This window comes from Hylobates moloch, unplaced genomic scaffold, assembly GCF_009828535.3.
Source record: "Hylobates moloch isolate HMO894 unplaced genomic scaffold, HMol_V3 SCAFFOLD_1, whole genome shotgun sequence".
Classification (NCBI taxonomy): Eukaryota; Metazoa; Chordata; class Mammalia; order Primates; family Hylobatidae; genus Hylobates; species Hylobates moloch.
Genome location: NW_026652276.1, coordinates 167900387 through 167916377, shown reverse-complemented (window position 1 = coordinate 167916377; position 15991 = coordinate 167900387). Strand labels below are relative to the sequence as shown.

Sequence of the window (15991 nt, the reverse complement as noted above, 5' to 3'; positions counted from 1 at the left end):
AAACTCATAAGGGAAGACAAAAATGGAAAAATAATAACCTGTGTTGTAGAATTTTTTATTTTTTATTTTTTTCAAGACATTGTTTTGCTCTTGTCACCCAGCTGAAGTGCAGCAGTGCAATCTCAGCTCACTGCAACCTCCACCTCCCAGGTTCAAGCAATTCTCCTGCCTCAGCCTCCCGAGTAGCTGGGATTACAGGCACCTGCCACCATGCCCAGCTAATTTCTGAATTTTTAGTAGAGATGGGGGGTTTCACCACGTTGGCCAGGCTGGTCTCCAACTCCTGACCTCAAATTAGCCGCCCACCTCGGCCTCCCAAAGTGCTGGGATTATAGGTATGAGCCACCGCACCCAGCTGAATTTTTTATTTTTTAATCAAGTGAGACCATAGAAGGTTATAAAATGTCAGAAATAAAGTTTAATAATAGTAAGTAGAACCTAGTAATTCAGAAGGAAAAATAATTTCATGAAACCAAAATTAGGGAATGTGGAAAATGAGTTAAATAGTAGAATAAGAAGCAAGTAGGGAGTATGGTAAACTACAAGATAATGACCTAAAAACAGAGTATAGTCAGCTTCAATATCCTAGACTAGTTAGGTAATAGCATACAAATTAGGTGTAATCTCACCTCCTTTAACAAAAAATCTAAACTTTTAATTTTATTTCTATTGCTATATTACGTGACATTAGAAGAAAGTTATTGCCATCACATGTGCTTACCTGTCCCCCATTTGAGAGTCCAAGTTTTTGACCAACTTGTCTGTTAATTTCAGCCACATTTTCACCTTGATCACTAAAATGCCTGCCTTCCACCCAGCTCAAGAATGCAGGCTGGTGATTCCAGACCACTTCTATAGCTTGATTCTATTCATATAAGAAATGAGAGGAAAAAAGGTTTTCATATACATTTTTCTGGATTCACATGAAAATAAACTATTATTACAATTCACATGTCCAAAAAGAATTCTATAGATAGTTTTCTGTTATCTACATTTGTTGTAGCATTTAAAAATCTATAATCATTTCCAACACCCAATGCTGGTGATGCTAATGAAACCAATACCCTTATATTCTTATGGCAGCATTATAAATTTAATCAACCCTTTCAGAATTCAAAATTGCAGCAGTCAGTCAATAAACTTACATAGCAGTTGAGCCACATATAACTGTTTGAGCATTTATTCCCAATTAATGATTCAAAGAAAAAAGAAACTACAGCAAAAGCTATCTGTGCAGTATTTTCTATAATAGTGAACACTTCAGACTGCCTTAAATGTCTATCAATAGGGAAATTATTAAATAAGATATAAATTTACTATTTTAACATATATGTTAATAAGTAGAAACATATATCATCTTTAAAAATGTAGCAATATAATTTTAGAATTATGAAACACCAACCAGATGGAGAATGCAATCCATATTTATTTACTTATTTATTGGAAGAATAATAAATGCATGTGGCAAAAGCACAAAACGTACAAAAGGGTAAAATGTGAAGCCATGTCCCTGTTCTCAGAGGTAATTACTGCTGTTTCTTCCGTACCCTTTCAGAAACGTTATGTTATGCAGCCTCTTAATAATTGTAAGGGCTCATATAACTACGGGAATATAGGTTTTAAAAAAGCAAAATATAACATTTATTCTCATTAAAAGAGCAATTACATTAAAACACGTAAGTTTGTGGCCAAGGACCATAAAAGGGTTTTCTATGATTAAACAATTACAAACTCATTATACAGACCGCGGAAAACGTGTAAACTTGGAAGGAAACAAATGAACTACTGATATTCTCTCCACAAACAAGACAACCATGTGAACAATTTGGTCTATTTCTTGTTAATCCTTTTCTCTATGTGCAAGTTTTTCATACAGTTGTGTTCATATAGGCACAATTTAATATCCTTTTCCACTACTTATATTGCATCATAAGCATTTTCAAACTTTTTTTTTTTTTTTGAGACAGGATTTTGCTCTGTTGCCCAGGCTGGAGTGCAGTGGCACAATCATAGGTCACTGTAACTTGAAACTCCTGGACTCTAGCAATCCTCTCACCTCAGTCTCCTGAGTAGCTAGGAATACAGGCATACACCACCACACCTAGCCATTTTTTTTTTCTATAGAGATGGGATCTCACTACGTTGCTTAGGCTGGTCGTAAGCTCCTGGCCTCAAGTGATCCTCCCACCTGCCTCCCAAACTGTCAGGATTACAGGCGTGAGCCACCATGCCCAGCCACATACATCATTTTTAAAATAAAAAGAATTTTATTAATATGTATCAATAATAAATTTAAAAAATCAGCCAGGTGTGGTGGCATACACCTGTGGTCCCATCTACTCAGGAAGCCGAGGTGGGAGGATCAGTTGTGTCAGGGAGGTTGAGGCTACAGCGAGCCATGATAGTGCCATTACACTCCAGCCTGGGCAACAGAGTGAGAACCCGTCACACACACAAAAAGACTTATTATATCAGGAAGCTTTGGTGATATTCATTCATTTATATCAAAATAAATTCATTAAGTTAAAAATATTAGGCCAGGCGCAGTGGCTCACATGTGTAATCTTTATACTTTGGGAGACTGAGACAGGATTGTTTGAGTCCAGAAGTTCAAAGCCAGCCTGGGCAACATGGCAAGATCTACATCTCTACAGAACATTTTTCATAATTTAAAATATTAAATATCAAATTCATTCATTTACATGGAATTTTTTTTTCCTGAGACAGGATCTCACTGTGTTGCCCAGGCTCGAGTACAGTGGCGCAATCTCGGCTCACTGCAACCTCCGCCTCCCAGATTCAAGCAATTCTCCTGCCTCAGCCTCCCAAGTAGCTGGGATTACAGGCCCCGACTAAATGCCCAGCTAATTTTTGTATTTTTAGTAGAGATGGGGTTTTACCATGTTGGCTAGGCTGGTCTCGAACTCCTGACCTCAGGTGATCTGCCTGTCTCAGCCTCCCAAAGTGCTGGGATCACAGGCGTGAGCCACCGTGGCCAGCTTATGTTTCTTTAAATGAGACAAATTTCAGACAATGTTGGAGCCACTTCTAGGACAATATAACGTACTGGAAATTAACCATGTTATTACAATTTTATATTTAAGAAAGCCATCATCATGTATCACTTAGTTGTGTAATTTTTCTCACAATTTTCACAGAACAGTCCAACTGTTCTGGGTGACAAATTCTTTCAACTGAGTGTATTTTGCCTAGATTTGGAATCAAAAGTCTTAAGTTACTATATCAGCTGTAACCGTGTGAGCTATTACAAGAATGAAGGTGATTAAGCCCCAGATGTTTTCTGTGGGTTTTCATCAGAGTCAGCAATACATAATCCAGATCAATTCTACTTCATATGAAGAAACTTAAGAGATGGAAATATGAAAGATGCCCTGAAATATCAAAAAAGGAAACTCTACCAGCTCACTGAAAAAAGGAAAAATGAACCTTATTGAGGAGGAAAAATACTTCTAATTATTTATTTGGTCAAAAAGTAGTAACCAGCTCCATAAAGCCATAATATGTGCTCAGTTATATTTAGCAAACTCTGCAGACCAATGTTCTAAGTTAATTTTTATGTCAAAATACTTCACTTGAACCACAGAGCCCTGGCTATTCAGGTAAAGAGAAGAGACAGCTAGAAAGGAGCCTCTTTTCCAGGAGTCAAATCAAATCAATCAATTAATTGACCTTCTTTAACCCAAACTGAGGTATCAGTATTACCAGGAAATCTGCAGGTAAAACCATCCATCAGAATGCCTTAGGAATGTCCAGGTCCAAAGCCTGGGGTATCTCTTGCTAACACAAGGGAAATGAAAATTGTGTGGCCATATCCAAATGGTGATTTAGGTTCGTTTGCATTCACTGTGTATATGAATCCTCTCCCCCTGTTGCAATCACATCAAGTTCTGAGTACAGAGAAGATAACTTAGTTGAAGCAGTGGTTCTCAACCAGAGGTGATTTTGTCCTTCAGTAGACATCTGACAATGTCTGAAGACCTTTTTGGTTGTCACAGATAGGGGGAGGCAGTACAGGCATCTACTGGATAGAGGCCAAGGGTGCTGTTAAACATCTTAAAATGTACAGGACAGCCCCCAAAACAAAAAATTATCCAGCTCAAAATGTCAACAGTGCCAAGGTTGAGAAATCCTGACTTAAAGCATCTACTGGGTAGTCAGTCCTGAAATAATGACTTGAGTAAACAAGAGAATACAATACTTGAAACACAGTACAGAGTATATCAAATGTGATGTGTCACATAACACAACAGAGAAGTATTGAAAGGGAGAGAAATGTGGGCAAGAAAGAATTGGAAAGCTATGTGGAGGAGGTAGGATTATTCCTTTTTAAAGACATGGAATTTGCATGGAAGGAAGAAAAATGACTGAGGGAAGAATGGCATGAGTAAGAGAACAAGTGGGAAGGAGATTGGTTATAGAAGAAACAGTGAGAAGGGTAGGTTGGGTGATGCAGAGTGAGCTATAGACAAGAGGGCAAATTAGCTGCATGGCAATGGTACTGGCCTAGGAATGCCAGTTTCCTTACATGTAAAAGTAAAGAAATGACCTAGATGCTTAAGGTCTCTATCGTCATTAACATTCTATGAATCTAGGACAGTAGGTCTCAACTCTTTTGTGCATCCAAGTAGCCTGAATAAATTTTTTAAAATTAGAGATGCCAAAAGCCTATTCCCTAAGATTTTGATTTAATAGGTCTGAGGGTTGATCAGAACATCTGTATTCTTAAAAGCTTCAAGGTAAGTCTGACACAGGCCAGAAAACCATTGTTCCAACCCTTCTTCCCAGCATGATCTGTATTATGCACTCAATGCTTCACCCCAAATAAAGTAATTCAAGTATTAACTCCCAACTTGTGAACCTTTCTGCTTTCATAATTATCTATGGCCTCTAACCCAAGAATTCTGGGAATCTATCCTAGACAACCAGAAATAAAAATGATGTTTTCTAAACAAAGATGTGTTATTTTCAACGTTTGATTAAAATACAGTTTATCACTTCCAATGCCTAAAAATTAAGTACAATCTAAATGGTCAATCATAGTAAACAATTAAATAAATTATGGCAAATTTGTGCTAGAATACTAATTAACAACTTAAAATGACGACCTTTTAACAGAATAAAACACTATTAATAACATTAAATAAAAACACCAGGACACAAAACTGTACATGTGTATATAGGACCTCATTTCTGTTAAAAATAAAGATTAGAAATAAAACTGAAAGATTTGATCCAAACTGTCAACATTAGTCACCTCTAAGTTCTGGGATTATGGGTAACTTATTTTCTTGTTAACAATTTTCCAAGCTTTCCAAATTTTCTATAAAACAAATTCTATAAATTTATATAATTCATCAAGGAATAAATGTATAGATTTATGGAATCTATAAAGTAATAAACATATTACACTGATAATTAGAAAGCAAAGTTGACCTATTCTGCTAATATGGGCTGAACAGAAACCGCAATTTGTTCCAGGGCTACAGACATTTACATTTCAAAAAGATATGCATGAATTAATTCTTATAAGTACTTCTCGAAGGCTCAAAATTTAAAACAAGGATCAAGACCACTAAATTCTTAAACAGTGATGAATGTAAGGTAACAACTACATCTTAGGATCAAATTAGAGTTACTGTAAGAAAGCATTCCTACTATTACGTGCAGATTTGAAAACATGTTGAAAAATCCCATCGAAGCTGACAGAGCACTGAACCAACTTCTACCTGGAACTTGGTGACAGTGACTGATTTGTCTCTAGCCATAAAGCCCATCAAAAACCAAAAGATTGTCTACTTAGTGGTAAAAATAATAACGACGATGATAGGATTCTGCTGAACTCATGTTTTCAATGGACCAAAAATATCTTCCCCTAGGTATGGGGAAGTAACTCAAGTGGAAAGAAGGGATGCTTGAAATTATTGCAAACTCTTTATTCATTGCATAGATTAGCCACTGGTGGGTACCATGCATCCAGGATTTATGAGGATTTCAAATACGCCGTCCTTTTGCCCCCCAAAGTACACTCAAACTCGTGAGACCATGTGCCTCTATTTTTAATTATGAAAATACGGACGCTGTATCTCCACCAGTGGTTAGAACTGTGAAACATCCTAACCACAACGTCCAGAAGGGCGACTGATCGCAGAGCTTCAAGTGATCTTAACTACGTTATGTGTTCCTGACACACTACGGCTGTGTTCCGAGGGTCAGCGACGCAGGGCAGAACCATCATTGTATTAACCTTTCCCGCTCATGGGACGCGGCGCTCAGTCCCCGGGAACCGACAGGGGCTCCGCCAACAACTCTGCGACCCGCTGTCGCTGCCTGGACGGCAGCAGCGCAGGTAACTGGAAATGGCTGGCCAGGAAAACACCTTTTAAAATAATAAAAACAAACCACTTCTCAGGAGTTTTTCCAGCCTGGAATAAGGAATATTTATAAAAACAGTGGTAGACTATTAGGACGTTTCCAGGTCCAGTTTCACCAAGTGAAAAGACCTGGGATAAGACGAGCCCAGGGCTGCACTGGACTTGTGAGATCCAGAGACTACCCAGAAGGGCCCTGTCGTCGAGGGACCCAGATCTCTGCGCGCTTCGGCGGCGGCCGCGTGGCAGCCGGTGTCCCGCCGCGTCCCTGAGAGGCTTCGGCCTCGTCCGACCCCAGGCTGAAGATCAGGTGGCCCGGGGCCGGCAGGTTACCTGCAGCAGATGCAGCTGGGCCACGAGACGCCGCGGCAGGTGGAGGAAGCAGTCGCGAGCGTTGGTGAAGGCCACAGTCACTGCCGCCCCGCCTCCCCCAGCACCCGCCAGGCGATCGCTGCCCCACATCGTCCCGGAGCGTCGCTCTGGGTTCGCCCACCCTAGCGCCGCAAAGGACCCGGGACCCGGCAGGCCGAGGACGTCGGAGCCGGAGGAGATCGATCGGCCCGGCCCCTTGCGGCCCCGCCCCCTCTCCCCGCTGCGCGTCTTGCCGTAAGCCTGTAGTGGGTGGGACAAGAAAGCTTCTGTCACCCATCGCGCCTCTCCGCCGAGCCGCTCGGGGGCGGCACCTCGTTCATGAAATCTTCGCACGCAGGAAATGATGGCCGACGCTGTCGATTCTCCAGCCAGTCCTGGCACTCCTTAACTCATCCCTCTCTCTTATTGGATAAAAGGGAGCTCAGCAGGGCGGATGTTGTCCTCCCTGCGAAGATCAAAGTAGGCAAGATGGCGTCGAGCGGCGGGGAGCTAGGGAGTTTATTTGATCACCACGTCCAGAGGACGGTATGCGACACGCGGGCCAAATATCGGGAGGGGCGACGGCCTCGTGCTGTCAAGGTAAAGTGGTTTTGGTTTCATTCACTCTCCTCGGTAGCTTTATGTGAGCGCTAGCGCCATATGGCCAGCCTACGGAAATAAAGGCACGACAAGGCTTCCGTCAGATCTGTCTCTCGTTAGAGCTGGCCTGAAGAACCCTGGGTCAGGTACCAAAGATTCTCACGACCCTTTTGGTCAACTATTAGAACATCAACTCCACGAGAATAGGACTTGGTTTTAGTCATTGGATCTTCTGTGTTTACAGTACTGCTTAGCACAGGTAAGCACTCAGTAAATATTCGTTGAGTGATTGTTCCCAGTGACTTCTACCGACTCAATTTCTGGAAAAAAATGTCGACTGAAGGTAGTCTGTTATATGCCTTAGGTAGCCTCTCACATGGACTGTTATTCTTTATGCAGAGGGAATGACAGAAATTTTATTTTGTGTTTTTTGCTGACTGGGTTGAACAGATTATTTCTTGTTTTAAAAGTTCTGTTTTAAAAAAAATAGAGGCAGATTCGTCCTATGGTTATTTGCGAAATACGTTTAATAACTCTGCATTTCTTTTAGGTATATACAATCAATTTGGAATCTCAGTACTTATTAATACAAGGAGTTCCTGCTGTGGGAGTCATGAAGGAATTAGTTGAGCGATTCGCTTTATATGGTGCAATTGAACAGTACAATGCTCTAGATGAATACCCAGCAGAAGACTTTACTGAAGTTTATCTTATTAAATTTATGAACTTACAAAGTGCAAGGTAATGTGCAAGTTAAGCAATGACTCATTTCCTCGTTTCCTCCATTCATATTTCTGTCATTTTGGCCCCAAGTTTCCCTCATTCGTACCTGAATTACCCCAGAATGTAATCTAGCATATCTTCCTCCAGCCTTTTTAAAGGTTAACTTTAGTGAAACACTGTATCCATCACATCATTCCCATGCTTAACAATCTAACGTCCTGTAGTGTGGTAGAGTAGAAGTTGGGTTTGGCCAGGCGCGGTGGCTCACGCCTGCAATCCCAGCACTCTGGGAGACCGAGGCGGGTGGATCACGAGGTCAGGAGTTTGAGACCAGCCTGGCCAACATGGTGAAACCCCCTCTGTACTAAAAATACAAAATTAGCTGGGTCTAGTGGCACATGCCTGTAATCCCAGCTACTTGGAAGGCTGAGGCAGGAGAATCGCTTCAACCCGGTTGGCAGAGGTTGCAGTGAGCCGAGATTGCGCCATTGCACTCCAGACAGGGCAAAAAGAGGGAAGCTCTGCCTCAAAAAAAAAAAAAATAATAATTGGGTTTGAAGGCTGGGCGGGTGACTCACGCCTGTAATCCCAGCACTTTGGGAGACCGAGGCAGGCAGATCACTTGAGGTCGGGTTCAAGACAAGCCTGGCCAACATGGTGGAAACCCCGTCTCTACTAAAAATACAAAAATTAGCTGGTTGTGGTGGTGCGGACCTGTAGTCCCAGCTACTCAGGTGGCTGAGGCATGGGAATCGCTTGAACCTGGGAGGTGGAGATTACAATGAGCAGAGATCACGCCACTGCACTCCAGCCTGGATGACAGAGCGAGGCTCTGTCTCAAAAAAAAAAAAATCTGCTTTGACTCCAGGCACGTGGCTCACACCTGTAATCCCAGCACTTTGGGAGGTTGAGGTAGGTGGGTCACCTGAGGCCAGGAGTTCAAGACCAGTCTGGCCAACATGGTGAAACCCTCACTCTACTAAATACAAAAATTTGCCGGCTGTGTTGGTGCAAACCTTTAATCCCAGCTCCTGGGTAGGCTGAGGCACACGGATCACTTGAACCCAGAAAGTGGAGGTTGCAGTGAGCCAAGATCATGCCATTGCACTCCAGCCTGGGCAAGAGGGAGACTGTCTCAAAAAAAAAAAAAAAAAAAAAAAAAAAGTTGGATTTGATCCCAGCGCTTTGGAAGGCCAAGGTGGGCAGATTGCTTGAGCCCAGGAGTTCAAGACCAGACTGGCCAACATGGCCAGTATTTTGTATTTTGTAAAAATACAAAAATCAAGCTGGGCGTGGTGGTGTATTCCTGTAGTCCTAGCTACTTGGGAGGCCGAGGTGGGAGAATCAGTTGAGCCCAAGAGGTGGAGGTTGCAGTGAGTCTTATGGGCCACTACACTCCATCCTGGGTGATGGAGTGAGACTCTGTCTCAAAAGAAAAAAAAAGTTGGGTTTGGAGTAAGTTTTCCAGTTCCACTGCTTACTGGCTTCAGGATCTTGGGCAAGTTATTTAACCTGTTTAAGTTTTTCCTCTTCCATAAAATCTATATGGTAAAGGGACCTATCTACTTCTTGGGGTTGTATGAGGATGAAATGAGATAATCCATATAAAGGTGTATCCTGGTCAGAATACAGTAAACATTAGCTATTATGGTTTCTACTGTTACTCCTTTCTGCAAATTGACTCAGTTTTTTCCAGCCTTCTATGTGACATAAACCCTCTGCTCCAAAAAGGCTGAAGTATGCAATGCCTTATCTATTTTTATGTTGATCTCTGTTCTCCTCACTAATCTGCTCTGAGACCCATCCTTCTCTGGCTATTACAATTCATATTTTCTTTCTTGTGCTATAAGTAGAACTCATAATCTACCACAAAAGCACTTGATTTTACTGGGTCATGTGTGGTTTTCTCAGGCTGCTGTTATATGTAATTTCACTTTCTTAACCAACCTGCCAGCTCCCATGGTTAGGGAAACATTTTCTAGAGCTTTTCTGTTTTCTACAGTACATAGTCTAGTAGGCTCTGAAGTAAGACATCTGGATTTGAATCCTTGCTCCTCAAACCAGACTATGAGCATGGCTAAGTTACATAATGTCCCAGTGCTTCAGTTTCATTACAGTGTTGTTTTTAGGTGTTAATTCAAGTGAAGTGCTTATGACATTGCCTGGCATATGGTAAAATCTCAACAAGTATTTATCATTATCCCTGGATATAGAAGTAGTTAAATTTATTGTAGTACCTGGCCAGTCATAGATGTTTAGTGAGTATTTATTGACTGAATAACATTCTTCTCATTTTCTCATTGTTATATATTTAATAGTTCCTCAGTTATTGAACATTTTGTGATTATAGTATTTTTCATCTGATTTTTAAGGCATGAATCCCATCACAGAAATACATTGTGCTGAAAAAGCTTAATTGGGTATGAACTAACTCTTCAGGGCCACAGAGAAAAGCTCTATTTTATGACCACAGTTTACATACTTCAGGCCAACCAGCTGGGTCCTTAGTTGTTTAAAGACTAGGGAACAAAGAGGCTCAAAGGGAAGGAAAGGGGAGGCTCTACGAGTACATACTCGATCAGTGGGATGAATACTGTTCACAAGCAGAGCATCTTAATTCCCAATCCACAGGATATATATACACGTAGCAAAAGCTGGACTTTGCTCTTTAGATCCAGATGTTGTATACTAGTTAAGCTTTCATCCCAAGTAAATCTGGATTAAAAAACTGTGCTATCTTGTATTTCCATTCAGGACAGCCAAGAGAAAAATGGATGAACAGAGTTTCTTCGGTGGATTGCTTCATGTGTGCTATGCTCCAGAATTTGAAACAGTTGAAGAAACTAGAAAAAAACTACAAGTGCGGAAGGCATATGTAGTAAAAACTACTGAAAATAAAGGTATGGAAAGCATATTGCTAAATGCCTCCTGTGTGTCAGGCACTCTGCCAGGTGTGTCATCATGCAATTCCCAGTCTAGTGGGAGGAGAGGCAAGTAAACCATCACAGTATTCAGTAACCGTAAACCACAGGATTCTCTGCAGCACACTGCGTAATCTGGGTTGAGAAGGGAGAAATACTGGTTCATAGAAGACTTCCTATAGTATGTGAGAAGTGGCTGAATTTTAGAGGATAAGTAGACATTAACTAAAAGGGAGACGAAAAGATGGAAAGGCAAGCCAGGCAAGATATTTAAATGTTTAGAGGAATAAATGAGCATAATGCATTTAAGGAACTTTAATTAATACAGTATAACCAAAGCCCAAAGGTTTCAGTGAGAGATAAGTTTAGAAAAGTGGTTAAGAAGTGAATCATGGAGGGCCTTGTGTCCCATGCTAAGGAATTAAGGCTTTGACCAGAATGCAGTGAGAAGCAGTTATGATTTGCAGTTGTCAAATCATATAGTTGTCACTGCTAATCATGGAGAAGTTCTACTTTTGACCAGCAATTGGCTAAATGCCCCCACATGCCCCTTCTACTAGATAGTGGTGGAGAGAAATAAAGTGGGAAAACTCTTGGAAAACTTACTCAGAAATCTGGCAAGAGAGCTGTTGAGAATCCCCAGTCATCTGTAGACATTGAACTCTAACTTGTAAGATAAGTAAATAAATAGCACCAGGAAAACTTGTATGTTTGTGTGGCAAAGGAAATTATAATATATTAATATGGAGAAAGACCTTTGACATTATCTGACCTGTGTCCTTATTTTTCTTGGTGAGGAAACAGTCTCAGAAAGTTTGTGACCAGCCTATATTATTAGAGATGAATTAAAGACAAAATAAGGATTAAAACCCAAGCTTTGGACTCTCTGTCCAGAGTTTACTTTTTAACTGCTTTAATCATCTCAGTGTTGGTGACAGCCTAGGATTATCTTCATTATTTGCTCTCCTTCCTCTTAAGACCTTTTTGCCGTGCTGCTGACCTCAGAATTAAACTGTGACTTGTTTGGCCTTGGACACTTTAGTTAAGCTCTCTTTCATCTGCAGCATTCTAGCCTCTACACGGTGCATTTGTATACTTGGTCTTAGTTTTCAAAAACTCTTATTATGGAAATTTCAAAACACATAGGCAGAGAGACTAAGTTTACATATTTCCCATGTATTAACAACAATCATCAACACATAGCCACTTTCATCTTTGCCATATCTTCCACACTCCATTCATGTTGTAGTCTGCTTTTGGGAGAGTAAACCAGGGAAGAAGCCCTTGCCAGCCCTAGAAGTGGGACAAGCATATTGCTTTCTTTAGTAACTAACAAACAGAAGCCAAGGAGCATGATACATCCAGATAGTGGAATACTCTGAAATTGTAAAAAAAAAAAAACAAAAGCAACAAAACCTCTCTATATAATGATGGAAAACCTCTATAAGATCTACAGTGAAATGGAAAATGCAGAGGTGCAGAGAAATGCGTATTACAGGTTACCTTAAAGTGGGGAGAAAAAGAATAGGAGGAAGGAGGTGGCAAAGTAAGACATACTGAACAGATAAATAAAAAACAATAGTGATTACTTATGGGGATGAAACTAGACCCAAGGAGAGCAAGGAAAGGGTGCCACTTGATACTATATATCTTTTTATCCGTTTTAGGTTTTAAACCATGTGAATATATTCCCTTCTCAAGAAGTAATTTTTTTGGAGTAGAATTTGTTAACATTTTTAAGTGATTTTTTAAAATTATATAATTCTGAATGATGAAAACAATAAACCACTTCTGTTTCCCTTTCTCTCAACTTTTAAATTGTAATATAAAGACCATTACGTGACAAAGAAGAAATTGGTTACAGAGCATAAAGACACAGAGGATTTTAGACAAGACTTCCACTCAGAGATGTCTGGATTTTGTAAAGCTGCTCTGAACACTTCTGCAGGGAACTCAAATCCTTATCTTCCATATTCCTGTGAATTGCCTTTATGTTATTTCTCCTCAAAATGTATGTGTTCATCCGGGGGACCTGTAGACAGAGCATCAGACTCCTCTAAGGATGGTAGAAACCATCATAAAACAATGGGGCATTATAACCACAATGACTCTTTGCAGAAAACACAGATAAACTCTTTCAAAAACTCAGTGGCCTGCCCTGGTGCACAAAAGGCTATTACATCTTCAGAGGCAGTTGACAGATTTATGCCTAGGACAACACAACTGCAGGAGCGCAAAAGAAGAAGAGAAGATGATCGTAAACTTGGAACTTTTCTTCAAACAAACCCAAGAGGTAATGAGGTTATGATTGGACCTCTGTTACCAGATATCTCTAAAGTGGATATGCACGATGACTCATTGAATACAACAGCGAATTTAATTCGGCATAAACTTAAAGAGGTAAGGTTATTTTAAAACTGTTCTAAGAGACGATTTGGTTATAGGACTAAATGGAGAGTTATTTGTGGGAACAATAGTATTGTAATTTTTTTTCACTTTTTAGTGTTTTGATGTGTTTTTCTACAGTTCTCTGTTGAAATAACTGAATTTGGCTAACATTTTATTTGCTTTGAACTGTTAATACTTGCTTTAAACAACGAACAGATATTTTATATCACTGTAGATACAAAATATTAATTAGTAAATAAATAGCACCAGGAAAACTTGTATGTTTGTGTGGCAAAGGAAATTATAAAATATTAATGTGGAGAAAGACCTTCAACATTATCTGACCTATGTCCTAATTTTTCTTGGTGAGGAAACTAAGTCTCAGAAATAGTGATTTCTTATGGGGATCCTTATCTTCCATATTCCTGTGAATTGCCTTTATGTTATTTCTCTTCAAAATGTATGTGTTCATCTGGGGGACCTGTAGACAGAGCATCACATTCCTCTAAGGATGGTAGAAACCATCATAAAACAATGAGGCATTATGACCACAATGACTCTTTGCAGAAAACACAGATAACAGCAGTGGTTTCAGCCAATTAAATCAATCTGTGAGAGTGGAGCCCAGGCCTGCCATTTTTGTTAAAAGCTCCCCAAGTAGTTCTAATATGAGCCAAAGTTGAGAAGGAAAAGTATTGTAAATTATTTCTCTCAAATTTAGAGTTATTACAGTTTATGTCAAATTCAAAATGCTTAATTTGCTTTTGTGATAAAGAGCAATAGAAGGTGGTGAGATTTCTAAAAATTAGGCCTCCAGGTATGCATTTCAAATGTAGACTTCTTAAATGATCAGAACCAGATTGTGCTGCCTAGGTAGTCTTTTTTTTTTTTTAATGTCATTTACATAATCATTTTCCATTTCCTAAGCACAAATAAAGTTAATATCTGAGTTAGCTTTTGAAAGACACCTTTTTGTGGGGTAGAGGCTACTGTTACAAATCATAAACTGAGGGTTATGACATTCTCTTATGCTTACTCCAAGATGCAGAAAGTGCTTTTCACGTAGTTTTACTCATATTTTACAATGTGATTAAGGGAGGCTAAGGTAGCTTAATTTCATGTATGTACATTTTTTACCTAAAAATATCTGACTAAAGGCATTATTTAATAATAATTAAAATCCGTGGGTACAGTTTTGAAGCCTTCTTTAGTCTTTCAGTTTAGTCTGGGCCCAGTGGCTCACACCAATAATCTCAGCACTTTGGGAGGCTGAGGTGAGCAGATTGCTTGAGCCCAGGAGTCTGAGACCAGCCTGACCAATGTGATGAAACCCCATCTTTACCATAAATATACAAAAATTAGCCAGGCATAGTGGTGAACTCTTGTAGCTACTTGGGAAGCTAAGGTGGAAGGATCCTTGAGTCTTTGAGGCGGAGGTTGCAGTGAGCCAAGATCATGCCACTGCACTCCAGCCTGGGTGACAGTGTGAGACCCTGTCTCAAAAAAAAAAGGTTTTCAGTTTGTGCTGCCATCCTTACTTACTTCCTTCAGTTACAGCTGAACTGAGGCATAGACATAGATACATAGCTATCTCAGCCAGAGCTGATTACATTTTCAAGATAAACGTGTGAAGTCCAAATTCTAGGTCCAGAAATAGAACAACAAAAAAAAGAAATATTAAATACAGTTTACTATAGTTTCTAATAATTTTCCATTTCAAATGACTCTTACTTTGCTTTGACTTATTGTACACTCTTTTTCTGATAGTGTGTTTGCTTTTCCTTTTTCTCCCAGGAAATTGAGGATTATACTGCTTCCTGCTCATTTCTCCAAACATTTTCATCCCCCCAAATCTGTCAAACATTATCAGTGTTTCAAGAATGCAAAACCAGGATATCTATCTGAATCCGTAATATAACAAGTGTCTTTAGATCTATAAAGGAATGTTAAAGTAGAGCATATGTTCACTTTTCTTCCTCCAAATTTTTTTCTTTTTAAATAGCTTTAGAAATTTTACTGTCATCAGTGTTCGAACGGAAAACTTCAGTCTGTGCCTAGGTCATAGGCTGTACCTTGAACTTAGGCCAACTCTGCCTCAAAAGTGACATCAAGGATTGAACTATTGGATATAGTCTTACCTCTTCTAATAGCTTATTTACTCCTGTGCTATAGAAACTAAGTTTTAATAGTTCTTTTTTTTTTTTTAATTAGGTAATTTCATCTGTGCCAAAGCCTCCAGAGGACAAGCTGGAAGATGTACATACAAGTCATCCATTAAAACAAAGAAGAAGAATATAGAGTGCCGGCAGCAAATTAGTATTTTCTAAAAAGAACATTTATTATTTATTTTTAGCCTGACATTTTAATTCTTCCAAGAGATTTTACTGCTGGTATTTTTTAATGCACTCCTCTTTGTAATCTCATTCAAGCTATTTGTCTAAAGTCATTTCTTTGTTTTTTTGGAGATAGAGTCTTGCTCTGTTGCCCAGGCTGGAATGCAGTGGCGTGATCTCAGCTCACTGCAACCTCTGCCTCCCGGGTTCAAGCAATTCTCCTGCCTCAGCCTCCTGAGTAGCTGGGATTACAGGCGTGCACCACCACGCCCAGCTAAGTTTTGTG

At 39.9% G+C, this 15991-nt stretch overlaps 2 protein-coding genes across 6 annotated transcripts in view; one reads left to right on the top strand and one right to left on the bottom strand.

Annotated features, from left to right (window-relative positions):
• PEX1 (peroxisomal biogenesis factor 1) overlaps positions 1–6943 on the bottom strand; it is a 42526-nt gene extending 35583 nt beyond the window's left edge. For all 5 annotated transcript variants that reach the window (XR_009208805.1, XR_004371172.2, XM_032761070.2 and 2 more), the window contains exons 1-2: positions 6723–6943; positions 722–865 (exon numbers count right to left, since the gene is read on the bottom strand). Coding sequence is in view for 3 of the 5 variants with exons in the window: in XM_032761070.2 (XP_032616961.1) it covers positions 722–865; positions 6723–6851 (273 nt within the window). In the remaining 2 variants the exon portion in view is untranslated. The remainder of the gene's footprint in view (positions 1–721; positions 866–6722) is intronic.
• Positions 6896–15777, top strand: RBM48 (RNA binding motif protein 48). Its single transcript, XM_032761068.2, has 5 exons — positions 6896–7340; positions 7891–8081; positions 10818–10963; positions 12816–13384; positions 15584–15777. Exons 1-5 carry the CDS (start codon positions 7080–7082, stop codon positions 15668–15670), a joined length of 1254 nt encoding a protein of 417 aa, XP_032616959.2. The 5' UTR covers positions 6896–7079; the 3' UTR covers positions 15671–15777.
• Positions 15778–15991: the final 214 nt, after the last annotated feature.